This window comes from Dermacentor variabilis, chromosome 8 (genome assembly GCF_050947875.1).
Source record: "Dermacentor variabilis isolate Ectoservices chromosome 8, ASM5094787v1, whole genome shotgun sequence".
Taxonomy (NCBI): domain Eukaryota; kingdom Metazoa; phylum Arthropoda; class Arachnida; order Ixodida; family Ixodidae; genus Dermacentor; species Dermacentor variabilis.
In genome coordinates this window covers 169,993,381-170,018,022 of record NC_134575.1, presented here as the reverse complement: position 1 = coordinate 170,018,022, position 24,642 = coordinate 169,993,381, and the positions used below count along the sequence as shown (strand labels likewise).

Here is a 24,642-nt window from a genome sequence, read left to right as displayed (position 1 = left end):
TTTTAGGATTGGAATGGCCTAAACGAACTCGCCTTGACCCGCCATGGTCTTTTCCGGACGTTACCTGCAGCCTCAATGTACCCCACCTAGACGAAACGTACAATTTCAACTGCCGAAGCCTAGTTTATTGTGCTGGACCACTTGAGCACTGTGTTTCAAAGCCATCTACAAGTGTACACAGACAGTTCGGTGTGCGCACAAACAGATAGCTTTGCAGCGGCATTCTGCATACCATCCCTTGATGTGTCATGGTCTGGCCGACTGGATCGCGTAGTTTCCTCTACAACAGTAGAAAGCGCCGCAATCATCGCGGCTTTGCGGAAGCTACGGGCCTTTTCTGCACGAGATGTCGTGGTGCTGACGGATTCCAAGTCAGCATTACAGATATTACATCGGGGCCTACCTCTAGAGAAATTTACAAGGCAGTCTTTGGCACTGATTGACGAGCGAACGAGCAAAGGATTTAACACAAGGTTTCAGTGGATTCCATCACACGTAGGAATTGATGGAAACGAGGAAGCTGACGCCCTTGCACGCCTAGCGCTGACATGTGTCCCAAAAGTGAAAGCTCCAAAAGCTTTTCGAAACCCCAAGGGTGCAATCCGCCTTCACTTTAGAGGGATGCACAAGAATCCACACGAATCCTGTGTGACTCAAGTATTTAGACGCGAACAAGCGACGCTTTTATACCGCATCAGGACCGACTCCGCGTACACCCCAGCTTAGTTATTCAAGACTGTGCTTCGCGCTTACCCACTCTGTGTTTTCTGTGGTGACATTGGCGACATCGAACATTTCATTTGGCTATGCCCGCAGTTCGACACAGAAAGAAAAGCGATGGTCGACAACCTACAAGAAGCGGTCACACGCGCAGGACCTTTGAAGACGTTGTTTTCGCCGGAGGGCCCGCGGCATTCAGGAAGAGAGCGCAACGACTGCTGATAGCCTTCCTGCTAGACACGGGGCTCATCGACACCTGGTGACACACCCATGATCTCAACTCGAAGGAGGATCAGGCGGAACAATTGCCGGCTATGTATGCCAGGCTAACCCCGCCTGCTTCAACATCACCACCAGCACCACCACCACCACCATCTGAAACATTACCTTTCGGCAGATTAATTTTTAGACCAACCCTTCCGCTTGCCTGTCCAGCTCAGTGAGCATGCATTGCAGTTGGTCACCTTAGTTACTAAGCAAGGCAATACCATCAGCGAATCGCAAGTTATTAAAGTATTCTCCCTTACCTCTTATCCCAATTCTTCCCAATCCAGGTCCTTGAATACCTCCTGTACACAAACTGTGAACAGCATTGGAGAGATCGTATCTACCTGCCTGATGCCCTTCTTATTGGGCTTTTGTTGCTTTCTTTATGGAGGACTACGGCGGCTGTGGAGCCGCTATAGATTTATTTCCTTATTTTTACATACGGCTCGTCTACAACCTGATTCCGTAATGCCTCCATGAATGCTGAAGTTTCGACTGAATCAAATGCTTTCTGGTAATCAATGAAAGCTATATATAAGGGTCGGTTATATTCAGCACATTTCTCTATCACCAGATTGATAGGGTCAATATGGCCTATTGTTGAGTAGCCTTTACGGAATCCTACCTGGTCCTTCGGGTGACAGAAGTCTAAGGTGTTCCTGATTCTGTTTGCGACCACCTTAGTAAGTACTTTGTAGGCAACGGGCAGTAAGCTGATCGGTCTATATTTTTTAAGTTTTTGGCGTCCCCTTTTTTAGAGATTAGGATTATGTTAGCGTACTTCCAAGATTCCGGTACGCTCGAGGTCATAAGGCATTGCGAATACAGGGTGGCCAGTTTTTCTGGGCCAATCTGCCCACCATCATTCAACAAATCTCCTGTTACCTGATCCTCCCCCGCTGCCTTCCCCCTTTGCATAGCTTTCTCGCTTTGGAGGCTCTCTTTACTTCTTCGGGCATTACTTGGGGGATGTGAAATTCTTCTAGACGATTCCCTCTTCCATTATCGTCGTGGGTGCCACTGGTACTGTATAAATCTTTATAGAACTACTCAGCCACTTGAACTATCTTATCCATATTAGTAATGATGTTGTAGGCTTTTTCTCTTAACGCATACATCTGATTCTTGCCTATTCCTAGTGTGTTCTTCACTGTTTCTAGGCTTCCTCCGTTCCTGAGAGCATGTTCAATTCTATCCATATTGTACTTCCTTATGTGAGCTGTCTTACGCTTGTCGATTAACTTGGAATGTTCTGCCAGTTCAATTCTAGCTGTAGGGTTAGACGTTTTCATACAATGGTGTTTCTCATTCAGATCTTTCGTCTCCTAGGATAGGTTACCGGTATCATTTCTAACGAAGTTACCACGGACTCCTATTGCACACACCATAATGATGCCAATAAGATTGTCGTTCATTGCTTCAATACTAAGATCCTCTTACTGAGTTAAAGCCGAATGCCTCTTCTGTATCAGAACGGCAAGTTTGGCCAGTTGGTTGGGATTCATGGTATGGGTTGTAACAGCGCACACAAGACAGGGACAACAGAAGAATAAAACGACGACACAGCGCTGACTCTCATTTGATTTTTATTGAAGATATGTCTAACATATATATATGTAGGAGCCATTTGATAAAAACCATGACATGCACAAGATACAGATATGCGTCGAGGCAACAGCGACAAACTGACACAATCAAAATTTACATAGGTAATGCAGTTCCTTGTCATAAAGAGCGATAGAAGGTTCACTGACACACGCTTTGTCCCTAATCTTTATATTGTGAGCTTCGGCGATCTCTCTTGTCATTTGGTTTGCGTGTTTAAAAATGACAGTAGTTTTCTTAAATTCCGGGCGACACCCGCACGACTTGCAATGCTCCGGGAGATGAAGTGGCGCAACCCCTTGCAGAGATAGCTCATGCTCTCGAAGTCGAACATTCACACATCGCTTCGTTTGTCCCACGTACTCTCGACCGCAAGATAATGGGATGGCATATACGATCTGCTTTGCACAATTGATGTATCTGTTCACATGTTTTACAGTGCATTTTCCCTTCCCTTGCTTTTCCTTCAGAAAATTATCAAGTAACGGGCATATGCGACCTATCTTTTGTTTCGCAGAAAAACAAACATCAATGTTGTACCTTGACCCAATGTTCTTAAGCCCGTGCCCTAGCTTGTGTACATACGGTACAACTGCGTTTTTTCTTTTTTCTTCTAATTTGGCTTGAATACCTTGGTCATTTGTGCTCTTGACGCCCCGAGCCATACTTTCACTCACAGATGAAATGATCGCTTCGGGGTAATCAGCGTCCAATAAACGAGTTACTTGAACAGAAAAAGCAGCCTTCGTCATATGAAAACACGACTTTTTTAAAGCAGCATTTAGGATAGACTTCGCTATAGCCCGCTTCACTAATTTGGAATGACCAGATTTATAGTTCAATATGGGCTTAACCGACCTGGCACCATATTTCCAGCACGCATGAAATTTACCAAAAATTATTCTCAGGTCAAGAAACTGCAGTTGATGGTCCTTAGGCACTTCGAAAGTAAAATCAAGGCCCATGCCGTGCTGCCTGAATAACGTTAAAATTTCTTCAACACCTTCGGCGTGAATGTCTCTGGTAAAAAATAAAACGAAATCATCAACATAGCGAAAAACCCTATTGGAAAGTTTAGCAAGGTGGCCCTCTAATTGCCTATCAATATAACCTAGAAAAAAATGTCACTAATGATAGGAGCTACGCAGGAGCCAATGCATACCCCCGATATTTGTATATACAGACCCCCTTTCCATGAAACAAAGGTCGATCTCAAGTAAAAGGAAAGGAGTTCAAGAAAGGCCTCTACCGAGATACCGCTACCATTGATGAAGGCTTGTTCGTCATTGTCTCCCACTATGCAGTCTTTAACACATTTCATAACCTGGCCATGTGGAAGGGAGTAATATAGGTTTTCTACATCTACGCTGAAGGCACATCGAATGTTCAGCGAACTGTCTTCCAGGTACTTGCATACGCTATCTGAATTGGCTATCCGGAAAGGATCAACTATTTTCAAGCTCCCAAGATTCCTTTGTAGAAATCGCGACACACATAACTACCAGCTGTCCTTTTCCGAGACTATAGTCCGGAACGGCATGTCAACCTTGTGCGATTTCACGGTGAAGAAAACTTGTAGTTCCATAGTTTTCGCTTTCCTTACGCTGGCCGCTAAACGCTGCAAATTCATTGCTTCCAACAAGGTCAGTGCTTGCTGCTTGACTTTCGCAGCCTTAATCTTTACATCTTTGAAATTTTTCCCAATTGCGTCCTCAGACTTTTGTGAATAAACATCAGAATTCATGACAACGAAATGCCCTTCTTTATCTGCTACTAACACACGCAACTTCTTCTCACACATAAAGTGAACTATGGGCCATAGCACGTCCTTGCCACCCCTCCCTCTTCCCGTCCTAGTAATGGCCTCTACACATTCCTAAACACACCTTGAACGTTCGTCCTCTTTGGCACACCTTGAGTGGCACACCTTGCTGTGGCGACCTTCTCAAAGGGGTTCAGGTGAGGTTCGATGCAGTACTTCGGGCCGAGGCCCAAACCCCGCTTGTGTTCCTCCGGAATATCCATGGTGCTCAGGTTAAGCACATGGCCCTGAACATGTTGTCCTGTTTTTTTCTTCACCGGGAGCGTTGGTCGAACCGTGCGCCAAAGGAATTCACTGGTGGAATCAGCTGTGTTACACCACTGCCCATATTGGCATGAAGGTAGTGACCTCTGCAGTGGATTTGCACACGCGATTCGAAGTAAGTCCGTGTCAACTCAAACCTTCAGGACCCAGCCTGTTTGGCAGCCATGATAGCCGTGTGTGTATGTAGGGCCAGAGTTGCGTCTTGGCACGTGAGACAAGGAATCTGCCCAGTCGATGTACAGCTGTTGTGCGGGTGGTTCCAGCCTTCCGTTGGACATTCGCGAAGGTTGTGCAAAATTCTCAAGTCCGAGTGGTGGCGACAGGTTAGAATTCTTAAGGACTTACTTCGAATCGCGTGTGCAAATCCACTGCAGAGGTCACTACCTTCATGCCAATATGGGCAGTGGTGTAACACAGCTGATTCCACCAGTGAATTCCTTTGGCGCACGGTTCGACCAACGCTCCCGGTGAAGAAAAAAACAGGACAACATGTTCAGGGCCATGTGCTTAACCTGAGCACCATGGATATTCCGGAGGAACACAAGCGGGGTTTGGGCCTCGGCCCGAAGTACTGCATCGAACCTCACCTGAACCCCTTTGAGAAGGTCGCCACAGCAAGGTGTGCCACTCAAGGTGTGCCAAAGAGGACGAACGTTCAAGGTGTGTTTCGGAATGTGTAGAGGCCATTACTAGGACGGGAAGAGGGAGGGGTGGCAAGGACGTGCTATGGCCGATAGTTCACTTTATGTGTGAGAAGAAGTTGCGTGTGTTAGCAGCAGATAAAGAAGGGCATTTCGTTGTCATGAATTCTGATGTTTATTCACAAAAGTCTGAGGACGCAATTGGGAAAAATTTCAAAGATGTAAAGATTAAGGCTGCGAAAGTCAAGCAGCAAGCACTGACCTTGTTGGAAGCAATGAATTTGCAGCGTTTAGCGGCCAGCGTAAAGAAAGCGAAAACTATGGAACTACAAGTTTTCTTCACCGTGAAATCGCACAAGGTTGACATGCCGTTCCGGACTATAGTCTCGGAAAAGGACAGCTGGTAGTTATGTGTGTCGCGATTTCTACAAAGGAATCTTGGGAGCTTGAAAATAGTTGATCCTTTCCGGATAGCCAATTCAGATAGCGTATGCAAGTACCTGGAAGACAGTTCGCTGAACATTCGATGTGCCTTCAGCGTAGATGTAGAAAACCTATATTACTCCCTTCCACATGGCCAGGTTATGAAATGTGTTAAACACTGCATAGTGGGAGACAATGACGAACAAGCCTTCATCAATGGTAGCGGTATCTCGGTAGAGGCCTTTCTTGAACTCCTTTCCTTTTACTTGAGATCGACCTTTGTTTCATGGAAAGGGGGTCTGTATATACAAAAATCGGGGGTATGCATTGGCTCCTGCGTAGCTCCTATCATTAGTGACATTTTTTTCTAGGTTATATTGATAGGCAATTAGAGGGCCACCTTGCTAAACTTTCCAATAGGGTTTTTCGCTATGTTGATGATTTCGTTTTATTTTTTACCAGAGACATTCACGCCGAAGGTGTTGAAGAAATTTTAACGTTATTCAGGCAGCACGGCATGGGCCTTGATTTTACTTTCGAAGTGCCTAAGGACCATCAACTGCAGTTTCTTGACCTGAGAATAATTTTTGGTAAATTTCATGCGTGCTGGAAATATGGTGCCAGGTCGGTTAAGCCCATATTGAACTATAAATCTGGTCATTCCAAATTAGTGAAGCGGGCTATAGCGAAGTCTATCCTAAATGCTGCTTTAAAAAAGTCGTGTTTTCATATGACGAAGGCTGCTTTTTCTGATCAAGTAACTCGTTTATTGGACGCTGATTACCCCGAAGCGATCATTTCATCTGTGAGTGAAAGTATGGCTCGGGGCGTCAAGAGCACAAATGACCAAGGTATTCAAGCCAAATTAGAAGAAAAAAGAAAAAACGCAGTTGTACCGTATGTACACAAGCTAGGGCACGGGCTTAAGAATATTGGGTCAAGGTACAACATTGATGTTTGTTTTTCTGCGAAACAAAAGATAAGTCGCATATGCCCGTTACTTGATAATTTTCTGAAGGAAAAGCAAGGGAAGGGAAAATGCACTGTAAAACATGTGAACAGATACATCAATTGTGCAAAGCACATCGTATATGCCATCCCATTATCTTGCGGTCGAGAGTACGTGGGACAAACGAAGCGATGTGTGAATGATCGACTTCGAGAGCATGAGCTCTCTCTGCAAGGGGTTGCGCCACTTCATCTCCCGGAGCATTGCAAGTCGTGCGGGTGTCGCCCGGAATTTAAGAAAACTACTGTCATTTTTAAACACGCAAACCAAATGACAAGAGAGATCGCCGAAGCTCACAGTATAAGGATTAGGGACAAAGCGTGTATCAGTGAACCTTCTATCGCAATTTATGACAAGGAACTGCATTACCTATGTAAATTTTGATTGTGTCAGTTTGTCGCAGTTGCCTCGACGCATATCTGTATCTTGTGCATGTCATGGTTTTTATCAAATGGCTCCTACATATATATATGTTAGACATATCTTCAATAAAAATCAGCTGAGAGTCAGCGCTGTGTCGTCGTTTTATTCTTCTGTTGTCCCTGTCTTGTGTGCGCTGTTACAACCCATACCATGAGCCTCTTCTGTAGCTTGATCCGGAATTCCTCTATTTTCCCTCTTACCGCTGACTCATTTATCGGCTTCTTATGTACCAGTTTATTCCATTGCCTCCTCAAGTCTAGGGTAATTCAAGATCTTACCATCCAATGGTCACTGCAGCGCACCTTGCTAAGCACGTCCCCATCTTGTATGATGCCAGGGTTAGTGCAGAGTATGAAGTCTATTTCATTTCTGGTCTCGCTATTCGGGCTCCTCCACGCGCACTTTTGGTTATCCCGCTTGCGGAAAAAGGAATTCATTATCCTCAAATTATTCCAATCTGCAAACTCTACTAATGGCTCTCCCCTGCCATTCCTAGAACCTATACCATATTTCCGCACTGACTTGTCTTCAGCCTGCTTCTTGCCTACTCTGGCATTGAAATCGCCTATCAGTATACTGTATTTTCTTTTTACTTTACCCATCGCCGATTCCAGATCTTCGTAGAAACTTTCGACTTGCTGGTCATCATGAGTGGATGTAGGCGCGGAGACCTGTACGACTTTCAATTTGTACCTCTTATTAAGTTTCAGAACAAGACTTGCCACCCTCTCGGTAATGATATAGAATTCCTGTACTTTACGAGCTATATCCTTATTAACATGTTTCATTTTCCTTAAAATTTGTTAATTGGAATTATTTTTTTAATTTTTGATTCAACAATCTGACTCCTACTTCTTGTCTCTCCGCTAAGCCCTGGTAGCACAGTACGTGCACGATTTTTAGCACTGTATATGCTTCATTTGTCCTTCTAACCTCCGTGAGCCCTATTATATATCATTTAATGCACTCTAATTCCTCCAATAGCACTGCTAGACTCGCCTCACTAGATAACGTTCTAGCGTTAAACGTTGCCAGGTTCAGATTTCAATGGCGGCCTGTCCGGATGCAGAGATTCTTAGCACCCTCTGCTGCGCTACAGGTCTGATCGCCGTCGTGATCAGTTGCTTCGCAGCTGCTGCGGACTGAGGGCCGAGGTTTGATTGTAGTATTCATATAGGAAGTACTGGGCCAGTACTGGACGCACTGGTGCAGTAAGTACTGGAGCACGTATGTAGGAAGTACTGCACCAGCCTGGCCAATCCTGCTCTTGTGAGGGAGTGCATTACCGGTTCTGATTACCGGAATTAGGCCGCACTCCTGGCCTGTTTATACAATTTTATCAACACGCGGATTTTTTTTAATACGGCGAAAAATTGCAGCGCACCGGGATTTGTACCATGGTTCTTTTGCTACGCGAGGCGGATCCTACACCTCTACGTCATCGCTGCACCAAATTTATTCCTCGGAATTTTGAGAACGGCAGCCCACAAACAAATGTAATGAAACCGAAGCAAAGTTAAAGACACGTCATCCTACATGAAATAGCATGTTATATGAAGCCACAACGGCACCCACGATAACACAGGGGAGATTACTTGTACTTACTATCTGGATGAAAGAAATGATGAAATAAGGAGTAAAATGCATGAAAAAACAACTGGCCACAAGTGGCGAACGATCCCACGTCCTCACATTACGCGTGCGATGTTCTTAGCAATGGCGTTACCACAACGCAATTTTCCCATCCACTTTCTGAGGTACTTATCTTTTACCTCTACAAGTAAACTCAGGAGTGTTAGGCAGCGCCATCAGTCACAAACCTTGGCGGCGGATGGGGAACATCATTTCTTCCGGAGGTGTCACGAGTACGGGATCGTTTGTGGTGAAGGCAATTAATTGGTAAATCGTGGGATCGTTCCCTACCTGCGGGGAGTTGTTTTTCATCAATTTTTCATTTATATTATTTTTATATTTTTTTAAATGCAATTAGTAGGCACAAGTAATTCCCCCTGTGTTGTCGCTGCTGTACGTGTTTGCTGGCTTCCAATGAAAATAATATTAAAATCAGGCCCGTTGATTTTCTTTCTTCTCGTTTATGAAATAGCAGTGTAAGGAAAACAACGTCAGAGAAAGAAAAAGCAGCTGCAGAATTATACTCAATGTATTAAGAGTGTTACCCAAAATACCATTTCGTAAATCTATAGCTATTACAATGTTTGTAATTATATGTAGTACATTTATGCAATTTATCAAGCTTTTCGACAAACTGGACGCCTATTTATAGTGTTGTAATAGCCACATTTAAGGTTCGCTAAAATTTTAAAGGATATACCCTTCCTCAAGAGCAGCAGGCTACTCGGACTAACTTCTCGCATTCAATATTTAGAGGCTAAACTATTACGAGTCCGAAATAAACTCCAGAACAAAGGTTTCAGGGAACAGCATGAGCATAGCTTTACTCACAGCAAAAGACATATCATCGGATACTAACATATTTGAAGTCCTCGTGCAAAAAAAAAAAATTGTTGGCTGTATTTTTGAGGAAAATCAGCTTTTGAATTAAGTAGATGACCAAGCAGAAAATTAGGGCCTGTTTAAGTATTAAATAGCGGATCATTTTGTTGCCTACCCTTACCCACTTTATCCTGGCAGTATATCTGGCCTCGATATGATGGCTCTGTCGCCGTCGTCAGAAAAAGAAAGCGAATTTAGATGGAAGCACTACAGTTCCCAACAACAAATTGAGCTAGTACCCGCAGCGTGGTGGGCGAGTAAAGTTCATTTCTTTTTCCCACGAAATAAAAATTTTCTATTTCATTTATTCACAAGAGATAGCGTGGTGTTCTACTTGACACAGCATAATAAATATTGTGTAGCGGCTCCAATTTTCGCTTGCTGACGCACCATGTATAATGTATCACTGCAAAGCATTCATATGAGCCATGGCCACGAACACATGCAGCAGCGTTCCTGGTACAGGGCCGAAACCACAATTCACTGACCATAGTAAATAAAATGCTTTAAGCACCGAATATGTATCAACGAAGAGGACTGCTGCATGAAAAAAAATCCTAGGACACCTAAACATTTCTTATGAGTTGTGAATGCGCGGGCATTTATTTCCAATTGAAAACGGCTGAGTGGTCCTTCGAGTTCTGCTCTGTGAATAAAGTTATTAGCTTTGCTGCCGAGCATTTCATCGAGTATTGCGAATAAATTGGTGCGGCTTATATTCTATTGCACAGTTTCTATCTTACCATGTTGGCAGTAGACCTGAATAAATTGCACGATATTGCTGAGAAATCACGGACGCTACATTCCACCGACGCCCTGCGCGATGAGACACCGAGGAAGAAGTAGCCGCCACAAAGACCGGCGTCGCATCGCCGTATCTGCGCAGTTGAGCCCCGCTGGTGAGAAGGAGCCGCGGTGATGCCCTTACCCCTCGCGAAAAATACTGCAGCGGTTCCGATTCGCCCGCTCTGCTTCGTCGAGGCGCACTCGTGAGGCGGCGACGAAGCCATTGGAAATTTAGGTGCCGTTTCGCTGCTACAAACATCGCCGAATTTTCGGCTCAATCAGCAATTTGATACTCATGCATTCAAAGTAGTATGTTGCTGCTGTGCAAGCGGTGTCCCTACGTAAACACTGCAACACAGTGAAGTGAAGCCAGCGTTGCCAAGGTTGCAAAGTAGCAGTGGAGGCTATATCAGGTCCACGGCTTCACATTAGAGCTGCTTCTATTTTACCCTGCCTAAGTATTTGAAGGAGAAGTTATCCTGAACCAATTTAGGTGGCTGGCTCTGCTTCTTTATAAAATCAAAAATTGTTGCGGGGCACCTTTCTTTGCATCACCCCAACAGTTTAGAAAGGGGTACATAATAGGTGCCACTAAGAAGGCGGCGTACAGAATCGAGCCCGAAGTAGTTCCCATTATGAATAAAACGAAAACAATGTATTGGAGGAGTTAGCGAGTAGCTTTGGTTCCTTTGAACAACAAGTAGTTCGTCCTTTACAAAAGAACACACCTAGGAACACATCTCCGTCAGAAGAAAATGTTGAAGATAGGAAGCGACGAAGAGCTGAATGACAACGTCTTCGTTATGCTGTCACAATCGGAGGAGCCATGAAACGCCGGTTCCCACAACTGCAGTGTACACCAATGGCAACGCATCGCACAAGGAACACCTCAAGAACATGAGTGCATGTTACAGCACATGCGAGTCGCATTGAAGTTCAAATAGAAAGCCTTCAAGTATGCACCATCCGTTAGAAATCACCGTCTCCTGATTGCCGTAATTTGCACGACAAACGATACAATGGCAGTTGTCTAAATGTGTGTTTTAGCGTATAAATGCTCTCGCATTAACCTAAACAATCATCGTGAAATAGGTTCTGGCCGATTTTTTTCATTGGTGGCTCTCTTGATGTTTAGTGACCCAGCCGGCATAAAAGAACGCGTGCCGCAAGGAGGATTTCTGTGGCGGAAACAAAGGTATTCATTGGACAAAGGAGTCTGCAAATTGTGTAGTACTATAGTTAAACGCGCTTCAGTATTCAGGTGATGGCCTCGACTGAGACGAAGCGACATGCAATCACTCAGCATTTTTCGAGGCGGACAAGACATCAGTACTTATATTTTCCACTGGCACCAAATAGTAAAAAGTTGGAAGGTGCTTTAACATTGAGGTGTAATGAATGAATGAAAATGTATTCTGAGTGAGCTGGGGCATAGAATGGATTGCATGAACAGCAAGATTTGTTCTTAGCCCTTTACTGCCAGTTGTCGCGAATTCGCGACATACTGAAAGAAGGTGGTCAAGCAACTCGGAAAACGTTTGCTGCCTGCAACGCCCGTTACGATGTGTTTTCGGCAGAGAGGGCGTTGCGCTCCAGACATGTAGCACCATCTTGTATAGGGTGTTGAAAATTAGAACCCAGTGTTATCTATCGGCTGGCGGACAGCACGAGGCACGTGCGACAATACTCATTTCTTCGTCGTTTTCTACGTAACCAAAGTGATTACAAGCTCCCGCAATACTGTTTATATTTGCATACATTCAGGAGACTGTTCATGACGTGTTACATTGTCTAGAAATACGTTTTGTTTTGTTGCATGCGCCTTGCTTTCGCAGTATGTCGCGAATTCGCGACACTCGGCCCTTTAGCTACTTTGCGGTGACTGCAGGTATGACGAGTCTGTTTTTAGATTTTTTGGCAGAGCATGGACGTCGGATCACTCAATGGAACAAAACGGCTTCGCACGCGCCTGCCACGTGAGGATAAGAATAACGAGATCAATCTTAGTGACAGTGATGACGACGATGTTAACTACGATCCTCATGCACAAGCCCGAGCTGCACCCTTGAGAGTGTCTTCGTCGAGCATTGAAGTTGAAGACGGTGAGGTGCTGGCTTTACCAACTGCCTCTGCAGAAGAAACAGTGAAGTGAAAAAAAGAGACTGTCGAGAACAGCGGGAAATACCATTATGGAATGCCACTCTTCCTGAATATAACACTGTGAGAGCGCCTATTGAATATTTCAAAGAATATTTTCACGACAGCTTCCTCGATGAAATCATCGAGTAGACCAATCTTTTTGCAACGCAAAAAGCCCAAACAAATGGCTGGCCCAGTCAGGTCGAGGTTAGGGGGTTGGTCTCGCTGTTGTCGTGGGGCCCCGTTTATGCGACTACAGCAAAGTGCAGGACGATTTCACACGTGGCTGTATCGGCCAATGACCGGAAACGAAGGACGCGGGAGGCACCCACGCGTGGAAAGAAATCGAATTAGTGGTTGCGCAGTAGAACAGGCGCCAGATATGCACCCTCTCTCGGAACAAAAAAAAAGGGAAGATGGTCCGCGTTGGAGAGGAGCGTTCGGGGATACAGGCGTGAAGATAAAAGGTAGGGGGTGCTTGAGGTCATCGCCATCGCTCATGCCCACGCGCTTCCCACATCTCGCGACGACCGTCTCGGTCACGGAATACGGGCGACGCGACACTGCCAATCCGGGTTGAGTGTCAATATTAGGCCTTCCGCGCGCGCCTTCTGAGGATGCTTTGTGAGAACGGCGGTATCTTCATGGCGATTTCACCAGCTACGACCGATGGATGCCTTTGTGTGCGACCGCCATCGGGTCCCAATTATGGTACTTGGATTTCAAGCGAAGCGGCCCACAGCTGCACGAGGGAACGAGTTTCATTAGCAATAAAAACAGCGCTAAACGACGGGACGAGCGAAGGGACACCGACAACAGCGCTGACTAACAACCAAAAAAAAAAACGGCACGCTGTTTTCGTTTTTTTTTTGGTTGTTAGTCAGCGCTGTTGTCTGTGTCCCTTCGCTCGTCCCGTCGTTTAGCGCTGTTTTTATTGCTCGCAATCATGAACCAACCAGCCCAAATGCGTACTCTTTTGGAGTTTTATTAGTACTGGCAGGGCCACCCACTGTCCGGCACACATGCCGTGAATGAGCCGTGGCTTCGTGGAAACATTCTCGCCGCCGTGGTGACCACTTGCCGGAGAAAAGGGGAGGACATCAACACGACTACACAGAGCCTAACGTAGGAGAGAGGGAGATGACACGTATCTTTGAGCGAGCCTATCCCTGGGCGTGTTATAAAATGTGCCACTATTTCCACCAAAGCCGTGTGTGGCACGAAGGTTGTGCTACTGGTTGCAAAGGGAGGAACTCACATGTGTCACAGGCTGGCTTGTGACTGTTTTGTGCAGCTGATGGTTTAAAAAGGTTTCGGGCTTCCATTCGGACAACCGCCTCGGCGTTTGAATAAAGCGTCTTTTTACCGGGCAACGACCCTTCCTTGCGCTGCCACCGTGCACTCGAATCATTGGGAGGCGCCGAATTCGGACCTTAAACTCCTTCCCTCCTTAACTAGTGTTGAAGCTACCAAAGGATAAAGGGAAAGGAAATTAACTGGCCCTGGCTCGTGAAGAGCTGAAACCATTTCTCGGGCACCATCAAATTCATGTCGCTCTATTGGCTCCCAAGATGACGGCTATACTGGACGGTAGAGTGTAAGGTCCACACGGTAGCTGATACACTGTAGCGTGACCGTTAGTAGGCACTCAAGCTGAGCTAGTGCTTCAATACAAATGAAAACATGCCCTCGTCTGGCGATCCACAGAAAGTTACTACAGTGGCGACGAGTCTCACGAACATCGACCATGTGGTGAAAGTGGCCCAAGATGGCTGTGAAACCGGACTACCGCGACATGAAGCACCCAAGAGAACCATGACTTTTCTTCAGCTAACCGCTGTTCGACGATACCAGAGATAAGTGGAAAACATATCTCTGAAGCGCAGAAGCATATTTTGAAGCAAACGACAGTTCCGCCTCAAATAAGCAACGTGCGCTGTTGGTGGCTGGCCCCAGCACGCAAACAGTTCAAGTGCTAGCTGGTCGAATCGTGCCAATGACTCTCAATTCGCTCACCTTATCACAGCTCAATAGCTACTACGACCCCAAGCGTCACGAAACCACAGAGAGCTACAAGTTGTTTACGCGTTGCCAACAGGAAGGGGAGTCGATGTAAGAGTTTGTCTTCTACATACGGGAAGCATAGCGGAAAACTACAACTTTGACAGAGTATTATACCGAAGTTTAAGGCACCGGTTTATTTGCGGCGTATTCGCAAATAGCCTGCGCAAGCAGCTACTGACGAAAGAAGGGTTAACGCTAGAAGACGGCAAAGTTATAGCTATTTCAGCAGAAGCAGCGGTCAACTCTGCTAGAGATATGAGCGTAGAATCGCCAACGCGGCTCAAAGTGCAGACCCGTTCATCGCTCATCTCCAAATAACCACAACAGAAGCCCAGCGCTAACGTGCGGAAGATGCGGAAGCACGAGGCATGACGATAACGCCTGCTGGTGGACGACGGCACGCTGTTTTCGTTGTGGGTGGCGCGGGCATATTGATAGGATGTGCTGTGACGCGGCATGATCAGAGGGGAACAGAGTGTAAAAGAATAGACGGTCACGCAAACCACGTCAAACCATGACGACAGCGACGAAGCCAGCGCGGCACACGTTTGGGCCGTAATCTTTGCAAGAAAAAACGGATTGGAACCGCCGATACGACGCACGTCTTCTGTGGGAGGTGTGGAACAACAGATGGAAATCGGCACAAAGCCTCCGCTGTGCGTCATCTCAAGCCATAACTACGAGCGACACTGCGCACAGTGGCCACGCTTGAAGGCTACTAGAATGAAGTTATCGTGTTAAGCGGGAATAGTGCCCGCGCTGGCTTAACTAGAACTGTCGGTGCAGTACAAAAATGTGTACGTTAAGGCCGATCCACACAACGGACCAAGTCCGCGGGCCACTAGGTCACGTGATGCGACGTCACGGCCCGGCGCGGTCCGGTCAGGCGCAGAACACATCCACACGGCGGATCGCCATAGCAGACCGCAGAGCAGACCAACCAGCTACTCTCTCGGCTACAGTGTTATCATTGTAATCATTCCGGCTCAAGTCCCACAAAGGCGGCAACTGCTCAACGAGGGATACAAAATAAAAAAAACCTCCTCGTCACCCCAAAAGACCATAATGTTTAAAAAATATATCTGCTGCGCACGCGTGTAGGCGGAACGGCCGACATGAACTGACTGGCTTTTGCTGAGCCGAAAACTAAATTGGATTTGGCTGAAGACACTCTGTTGCCGGACAACGTTCGTTGGGTACGCCAAAGTCGCTGCGGTTTGCATGCGGTCCGCCGCCAAAACTAAAGCGGGAAAAGCCTGGGCGATTTGTTGGACCGCGAGGGCCGCGGTCATGCGCGGGCCAACGGCGGTCCGCACGAACTGGTGACGTCGTATCACGTGATGCGCGGGCCATGGTCCAAAAGAGGAATTTGGTCCGTCGTGTGGATGGGCCTTAAAGGCCGATCCGCACGACGGACCAAGTCAGCGGGCCACTCGGTCCCGTGATGCGACGCCACGGCCCGGCGCGGTCCGGTCTGGCGCAGAGCACATCCACACGGCGGACCGCCATAGCAGACGGCAGAGCAGACCAAACAGCTACACTCTCGGCCAGAGCGTTATCATCATTCTCATGCCGGCTCGAGTCCCACAAAGCCGGGAACTGCACAACGAGGTATACAAAATGAAAAAACCTCCTCGTCACTCCAAGAGGACACGGCGTTTAAAAAATATATCTGCTGCACGCACGTGTAGACGGAATGGCGGACATGAAACGGCTGGCTTGAATGGCTTTTGCTGAGCTGAAAATTAGATTGGATTTGGCTGAAGACACTCTGTTGCCGGACAACCTTCATTGGCTACGCCAAAATCACTGCGGTTTGCATGCGGTCCGCCGCCAAAACGGAAGCGGGAAAAGCCTCGGCGATTTGTTGGACCGCGAGGGCCGCAGTCTTGCGCGGGCCGACGGCGGTACGCACGAAATGGTGACGTCCTATCACGTGATGCACGGACCGCGGTCCAAAAGAGCAATTTGGTCCGTCGTGTGGACCGGCCTTTATGTGCACACTAATTGTGCTTGACTATGCAGGACCGAGCCTGTGTGAACGGGACCTGATAACGGCGCTCCGCAATATGGGCGTGACGATTGGATAGCTGACGGCGCCGGAAAAGCCTGTTGCTAGAAGTTTGTCCGCTCACAGGGTGAACAGTAAGCTTGCGGACTACGAAGACGTCTTCTTGGCCGACCTTGGACTCATCAAATGTCCTCCTGCCAGCCTCAAGTCGACAGCGGCTCCGAAATTCTGTAAGGCTAGATCCATTCCTCACGCGCTCCGTGACAAGGTCTCAAGTTAAATTGATCGGTTGGTGTTTCTGGGAGTCTTGTCGCCGGTACAGCATGCGGAATGGGCTACGCCTATCATACTGGTCTTGAAAAAAGACGGTGCTGTTCGAATTCGCTGAGACATTAAGGTCACCCTCAGCGCAGCTTTCGATGTGGAGCATTACCCACTTCCGGTAGTCGAGGACATCTTTTGCTGGCTTAAATGGGGGTGAGGCTTTCAGTACGTTGGAGTTGAAGGACCCGTACAACCAAGTACCGCTAGTCGACACGTCCCGGAAATTGTGTGTCATTAACACCAATCGCGGTTTGTATTATTACAGACTCCCGTTTGGCAAAGCTTTAGCGCCGGCTACCTTTCAAAGGAAGATGGAAGCTATACTTAGCGAGTTACCGGGCGTCCAAGCCTACCTTGACAAAGCGCTATTGTCGGAGCGTAGCGGTGACAGCGGAGTAAGGCTTAAGGAACTATTAGAACGATTCAGAGACCACGGCGTGAAATTTAGGTCCGACAAATGCATGTTCAAACAACCTTCAGTTACGTATCTTGGGAATCGAATAGATCGTGAAGGATTGCATCCCATTGAGAACCTAGACGCCATCATGCAAGCGCCACGACCACGTAATATCACAGAGTTGCGTTCATTCTTGGGCATGCTCCCGTATCATGCACGATTCTTGCCAAATATGTCCTCGCTTCTCTCTCCGTTGTACCGGCTAATGGAAAAGATATCGCGCTGGAAGTGGCTGCCACCGCATCAGGCTTCATTCGAGCTAGCGATGGAAAGCCTGAAGAACGCACAACTGTTTGTCCATTTCTACCCCAACAAAGAGCTGAAGCTCGAATGCGACGCGTCTCCCTAAGGTGTGGAAGCAGTTCTGTTTCATTCGGAAGGAAACGAGCATAGGCCAATTGGATTCGGCTCCAGAAAATTAACGAAAACGGAAGAGAATTGTTCGCAGTCTGAGCGGGAAGAGTTGGCACTTATTTTTGGTGTATCTGATTTCCCGGATTATCTTTTAAGTCGGCAGTTTACCCACGGCAGGCCACCGACGAGATCAACCCTTGCTTTAGCTGCTGAGGCCTGATCGCCAGACACCAACGATGGCGGCCGCTCGCATTCAACGGTGGGCACTGTTCCTGGGCGGCTACCAGTACAAGCTGCAGTACGTGCCTGGGAAGCAGCTGTTGACAGCAGATGCCCTCAGTAGACTTCCAGTACAGGCGACCCCTTCAGAAAATATGAGACGACTTTCACATGAATGTCTGATGAGTTTTGACATCACAGCCATTAGATTTCTGATGAGTTTCCTTGAAATTTTCTGATGTACTCCTAATGTAACTCTAAGACATATTGGCCACCGTCTGTCTGTTCAATTCTTGGTGAGTGTTTTTCTTGTGAGGGTGAAATGTCTTTCTAATGTGCCCTCCAAAGCAGTTTTCTTGTGACTTTCTCATGTCTTCCTAATGAATCTGTAATGAGCTTATACATTAGACTGCTTGTGCTCATAGCACACTAACAAAATTGGCCACCACGTGTGGTAACATTTTCTCATGTGTCCCAATGACAGTCGCACCTTATTTAAAGATGTTACCTGTGCGTGACTGTCTTTGGTGCTTTATATATGCAGCCTGTATGCATGTATGTAGGTCCAGCGAAGATGTAGCACTTTTGACAACATGTACATGGGCCCGTACACATGCCGCATGTTAGACATTACTCAACGAAAAAACTTAAGAGTACCATTTATTGGGCATATCAATGCTTTCTTAAATGCAGAAGGAGGTCAAATGAAAGGAAAACACAGTATTAGTCTGGTTACGGATGTGACATTTTCCCTTCATTTAATCTCGTTACTTATCATTGAGGAGAGGCTGCTTTTGAGGGGGACGGTCGTCGTCTTGAAGTGAGTGCACGTGTTCCCTGCATGGCAGAAAGGACAGAAAATTATCAAAACTTGGCAATCAACGAGAGAAATACACGCTGTATCATTTGCTGCAGAACGATGTGGAGATGTTATAGCTAGTTCTGCGAAAAATTCATGTGGTGTCGGTTCACACAAAGTTGTTGAGCAACCACTATGTGGTCTTTGGGTGCAGAAGTAAGTTCAGTAAGCAGAAAGTCCTCTTGGCTGTACAAATGTGCAACGTTGATCAGCTGTGGCGTGTGTACATGTTGTGAACTACTTCAGCTATATCGGTTTCCACTTGACAAAGGACAACACTGTCTCTGGATTGCTAGCGTGAATTAGATAATCTCACTAATTACTTGGCATGGAAATGAGCATAGGAGTGTTTGTGTACGGGCAAGCCAATGCATCCCCGAGACATCCAAGTGCCAGTCGTTATAGAATATTTGCATCAGCTACCGGCACATTTCTCATACATTCCAAGCCTACTATGTCATGCCTGTGTTGGCCTGCTGTATGATGGCATATATCCCATTCAAGAAATACACCACACCATGTCTGGGGTTTTTTATCGTTTACACCCGAGCGCTGCTTCCAGAGGGAGGGCACAAGTTGAAAAACAAATGCGTAGGAGCATGATAAACAAGCTTGCCTAAAAAGAATTTAATAAACAAGCATGGTGGTTGCTATCTCACGTCATTAGAGAGTATTCCTCTTTGTCATGTAATCATAATGAGCGTTGACTGACACACTTACCAGTTCTGGATGTGGTATTCCTCACTGATTTTGTTGTATCAATCAGTTGCCATAGGCGAACAAAGCAGATAAGCAATCTAAATCCAGTGAACAGCTTGTCTTGTCAATGCATGGTCAAATGGGACGAGCACACTGGTCCTTTGAGTGAATTATGGTGCTCTCCTAGGCGCATGCTGAGGCGCCGGCTAGTCAGAATGCCCGATGTACATTGCACCAAATATGCACGTGATCAAAAGAATAGCCTACACTACCCCTGACAGATACGAGAGAAATTTTGGGTATCTTTAAATAAGCAAGCCTCCAATGCCTGGGCGCCTTTGTCAATTCACTTGTGGACTGCAATGCACATATATTTCCAGCAAAAATAAATTAGGCAGCATATGCACAACAGTTCAAAATTGAATTGAGAAAGGCAAGGTTACAAGCGAGGCTTGCTTGGTTAAAGGTAGCACCAAATTTGTCCAGTACTTGTCACAGGCACTGTACTGTATTCCTTTCACATGTGGTCAAATGTACAAAGGGCAGACTGGCCGGTGTCTAAATATGAACCTATGAGATCACCATATTTAACTCAAAAGACCAGTATGCTCGTCCGACTTAGTCGGCCAGATTAGGATCGTTTATCTGTTTTCACCCATCGCTAAAAATTAGCAAGAGAAATCAGTCAGGCACACCACATAAATAACAATAAGTGTGAGCCAGCCTCCATTATCATTGCATGAAAAAAGGCATCCTTTGTAGATTACAAGGGATATAAATTAGTCTCTGCCTATTTACTTCCTTTTATGCAAACAGGGTTTATCAAGATGCTATGCCTTTGCATTACAACTTCTGCCATCCCTCTCAAATTACCTGGTGCACAACAGAAGCGCACACTCAGTCCTATTTTTGTTAATCCTTCCATCAACTTAAACAGTCAGTGGTTAGCCAAGGTCATGTTGTATGGTCTCCGTTCCCTCGCTGCGTGAATTTTGTCCTGAAAGGTTGCACGAACTGATTCGTAAATTCAACTGGACACTACAAGTTTCGCCGAGTGGACACGGCTGGTTCTCAGAAATGCACAAAAACAGTGATGTGTATCTGTTGGCATCCTGTAGTGTGTGCAAACTAGCTGCGACATTGCTGCAGTAGACACACTCACAACATCTACAATGCCTTCCAGCATGAATAGGGGCAACTTGCAAAGAAAAAAATATTAAGAAAGTGAGAGAAAAAATAGCAAGCTTACCAGATAACACATCACTACTTAAGCAACTGCAGCACAATGAATACTGGCCTTCCTATTTCATCTCGAGAAATTCGAGTTCATCAAATGTGTAGACATCATTGTAAATATCAATGTTAAACAATGGTATGCAGACTGCGTGCATAGACCTGTGACATATATGGCACACTACACTTCGGATTCTTACATGGACAAAAACAGCACATGGGTGTATCATAAGCAGAAAGGAAAATAGGGAAATATATGCTATAGCATAGGAAACAGTTTCAAACAAATAAAACCAAAATAAAAAAGAAACATACTGTGTAATAGGCAAAAATAAAATGGGCTTGCAGCCAAGCTATTGATGCGAGGAAAATACTAAACGTCAGGACATGCGAGGTGTAGTTTTAACAGAAGAAGATAACGTGTGCATAATGTCTACAAACACAAATATGTAGAAAGTGGAATAAAGTTGCAGAAATATTTAGCCTATTTAGCAAGATCCATTAAGTAATATGTCGATACACTTATCCACTAATGATACCGAGATCCTACTTTTGTGAACACGTACACTTAAAGCATACCTGACATGTCCATCCAGATTACACGCCGTGCTGCAGCAGCCATGGCCACGGGTTATGTGGACACTGTTGTGGGTCACGGCTTCACCACTACAAAGAGAATTCTGTGCTAACTTATAGCTGTGGTAGAATAAGACTATCACATCCTGAACACATGCAAGGACCATGCAAAAACAGTCACGAAAACAATGCCTGCACTGGTGCAGAGTGGCAACAGAGCACAAAGTCGAAGTCACTGATGAATGTCACGATAACAGGGACCACCTCAACAAAGCAAAATTTCACATGCATAAACAGCAGCGCATTACAAGAATATTTGTTTACATAACATCTAGAGTTTCTTTCGTGACATTAAGTAACTATCCCTTGTAATGTTTAGTTACGTCAAAGTTATGGCAAAACCCCTTCAAAACAAACCTGTACCAGTAGCACGCTGTGATTGCTTACATATTTTTCCCTAATACTGCTCGCAAAGCGAAAACTTTGTAAGTAGAGATTATCTACAACGTCGAATCATTTATAAGCGAGGAAGCGTCATTGCAGTAAGAATCGGTCAAGAGGTAGGTGTGTCGTCATCATGCGACTTCAGCAGAAAAGCGGGAGCTCACGCACAAGCGCGCATGATGAACAAGATTATTTCCGAGCGTAACCTTTCTCATATGAAAAAAACGCTTATGAAGGTTTTCAATTCCGCATTATAGAAATAAATTCGCGCAACTAAACCCTGACACCCAGCAAGCATCGGCATCGGTTTCATTGTTGTCGTGGGAGTTCTCTTTCCTACGTTCGCAAGGCACCCTATGCCCACACTAGAAGCACGCACAACACGTGTGTAGTTAGGAAGCACGGTTAGTCAACTTTTGAATGGCACGACGCGGTCGAAAACCGCCCTCCAAGTTGCCGGTGCTTGGATGTTACTCCCAGCATAGAAGCCGGTGCGTCGTGGACGAGCAGCGGCACGCTAACACTACGCATTGTTTCTTTGCGACGTCCACCCAACTTTTCACGTCAATCAGAGACAAAGGGAATGCACCCCACGCCATGAACATCGTTGGTCCACATTTGGCTGGCGCGCCACGCATACGGCGAATTTGCAGCGAGACACAAGCTGTCTGTGGAACTTATGCGCACGCGAACTAAGTCACATTTCGTTACTGTAAACACAAAAACACACGATCAAACAAGCACATCGTTGCAGCTCGCACGCCCGACCGACTGGTAAAGGCCGATCCACACGACGGACCAAATTGCTCTTTTGGACCGCGGTCCGCGCATCATGTGACAGGACCTCACCAGTTCGTGCGTACCGCCGTTCGCCCGCGCAAGACTGCGGCCCTCACCTCGGTCCAACAAATAGCCGAGGCTTTTCCCGCTTCAGTTTTGGCGGCGGACCGTATGCAAACCGCAGCGATTTCGGCGTAGCCAACGAATGTTGTCCGGCAACAGAGTGCCTTCCGCCAAATCCAATCTAGTTTTGGGCTCACTAAAAGCCAGTCAAGCCAGTCGTTTCATGTCCGCCGTTCCGCCTGCACGTGCCTGCACAAGATATATTTTTTAAACACCGTGTCATTTCGGAGTCACGAGGAGGTTCTTTTTATTTTGTATCTCTCGTTGAGCAGTTCCCGGCTTTGTGGGACTGGAGCCGGAATGATAACAATGATACTCTGGCCGAGAGTGTAGCTGGTAGGTCTGCTCAGCCGTCTGCTATGGCGGTCCGTGACGTCGCATCACATGACCGATCGGCCTGCAGACTTTGTCCTTCGTGTGGATCGGCCTTAAACACAGCGACAGGCTGATTGGATTGGAAACGGCGCGGTGGGTGGCGCCACCAACAGGTCTCTAGGGGCCAGCCAGTGCTTCGGCCAGCGTCATCTGAAGATTTGTGCAGTTGCGTAATTGTGCATAGCTGTTGCAGCACAGACAGAACCACAGATAAGTCTATATTTTAAGCTATAGCTTGGCATAGAAAGAAATTCTATAACGTATTTTCAATTTGAATCGCTTCTGCTATCTGCAGCCAGCAAGAGCATGGCCTTCGAGATCTGAAAATGTTATCCCTATAGAAAGCTCTTGCTCTGACATTATTCGAACGATTTGCACTTCGGGTACCTCTCTTAAAACCCTTGAATTACGCATTTCGCTCCGCCCCGTGCTACCTGCGCCGTCACTTCATTTTAAATAGCTTCCTGCTGTCGTTAACATCAACTGTATAGCCTCAGACATCGTTCACGCGATCTCTGAGGGACACATGTGCAGTGTGCGATGTTTCAGCGCCCGTTGCAACAGTGTCAGATGGAAAGCATCAAATTTGCTCGTGTGGCGCAGCTTACACCCCTGTCGTCCGTATCTTGCTTTCGTGTTAGTTTGTTTATTGTGCGTGGCTTGCACTCCTGTAGCTCGTGCCTTCTGTGTTGATCGTGCTACCCACGAAGATTCCTCGAAAAACCCACAGGTCTCGGCAGCGTGCATTTGTCCTATGTGGTATACGCCAAAAATGTGCGCTGGCGTACGATGTGCTTGCAACCAAGTACTACAGTGAGTTCCAGCAAATAGACGCTGCCGCTGACGCGCAGTTTTCCATGTCATGATCATGTCAATCTGCACAATTGTTGGTTTGCCGCTTAAAGACAAGTAACACATCTGAGAAATCAAACTGCGCAGAACAAGGCATACGCTATAGGTATGCACTGTTTGCCCAATTTGATAGCGGGGTAACACGAACTTACAGTGCTCTTTAAAAAGATAAAAAAATGACTTAGCGTTTTTGTGCCTAGCCCTGATAAATCGGAAGTTTTTCCAGAGTACTCGGCGCTCACGCTGTGTTATATCGTTTCCTTCATTTTATCCCTTAGACTGCCCCCAACGATGAATCTGAACCACTCCCAGCAAAGGCCAAGGGTCCCAGTGTCTCAATTACCTATATTCAAATTAACGGTACCTTAATTAACATCGTCCTCATTAACACCAATGGTGATGTGTTTGACTCCCACCAATAGTCATGGGTCCGAGTGCTTTCATTAACTATATCCTAATTATTGTACATTAATTAGCATCATCTTCACTCCCGACAAAATTCGTGGGCACGACTCGCACACAAGATCATGGGTTCGAGTGCTTTCATTAATTATATATAGTAATTACATATATCCTAATTAACATAACCTTTAACAACAAAGGCACTGGGTTCGGGTGCCTTAACTGACTATATCTTAATTAATATTACCCTAATTAAC

The 24,642-nt window shown here is 46.3% G+C and overlaps 1 protein-coding gene across 1 annotated transcript in view; it reads left to right on the top strand.

Annotated features, from left to right (window-relative positions):
* The first annotated feature begins 18,059 nt into the window (after positions 1-18,059).
* The window catches only part of LOC142591628 (protein 5NUC-like), a 162,611-nt gene continuing 156,028 nt past the window's right edge, over positions 18,060-24,642 (top strand). The window contains exon 1 of the mRNA XM_075703926.1: positions 18,060-18,173. Within this exon, the coding sequence (XP_075560041.1) occupies positions 18,060-18,173 (114 nt within the window). The remainder of the gene's footprint in view (positions 18,174-24,642) is intronic.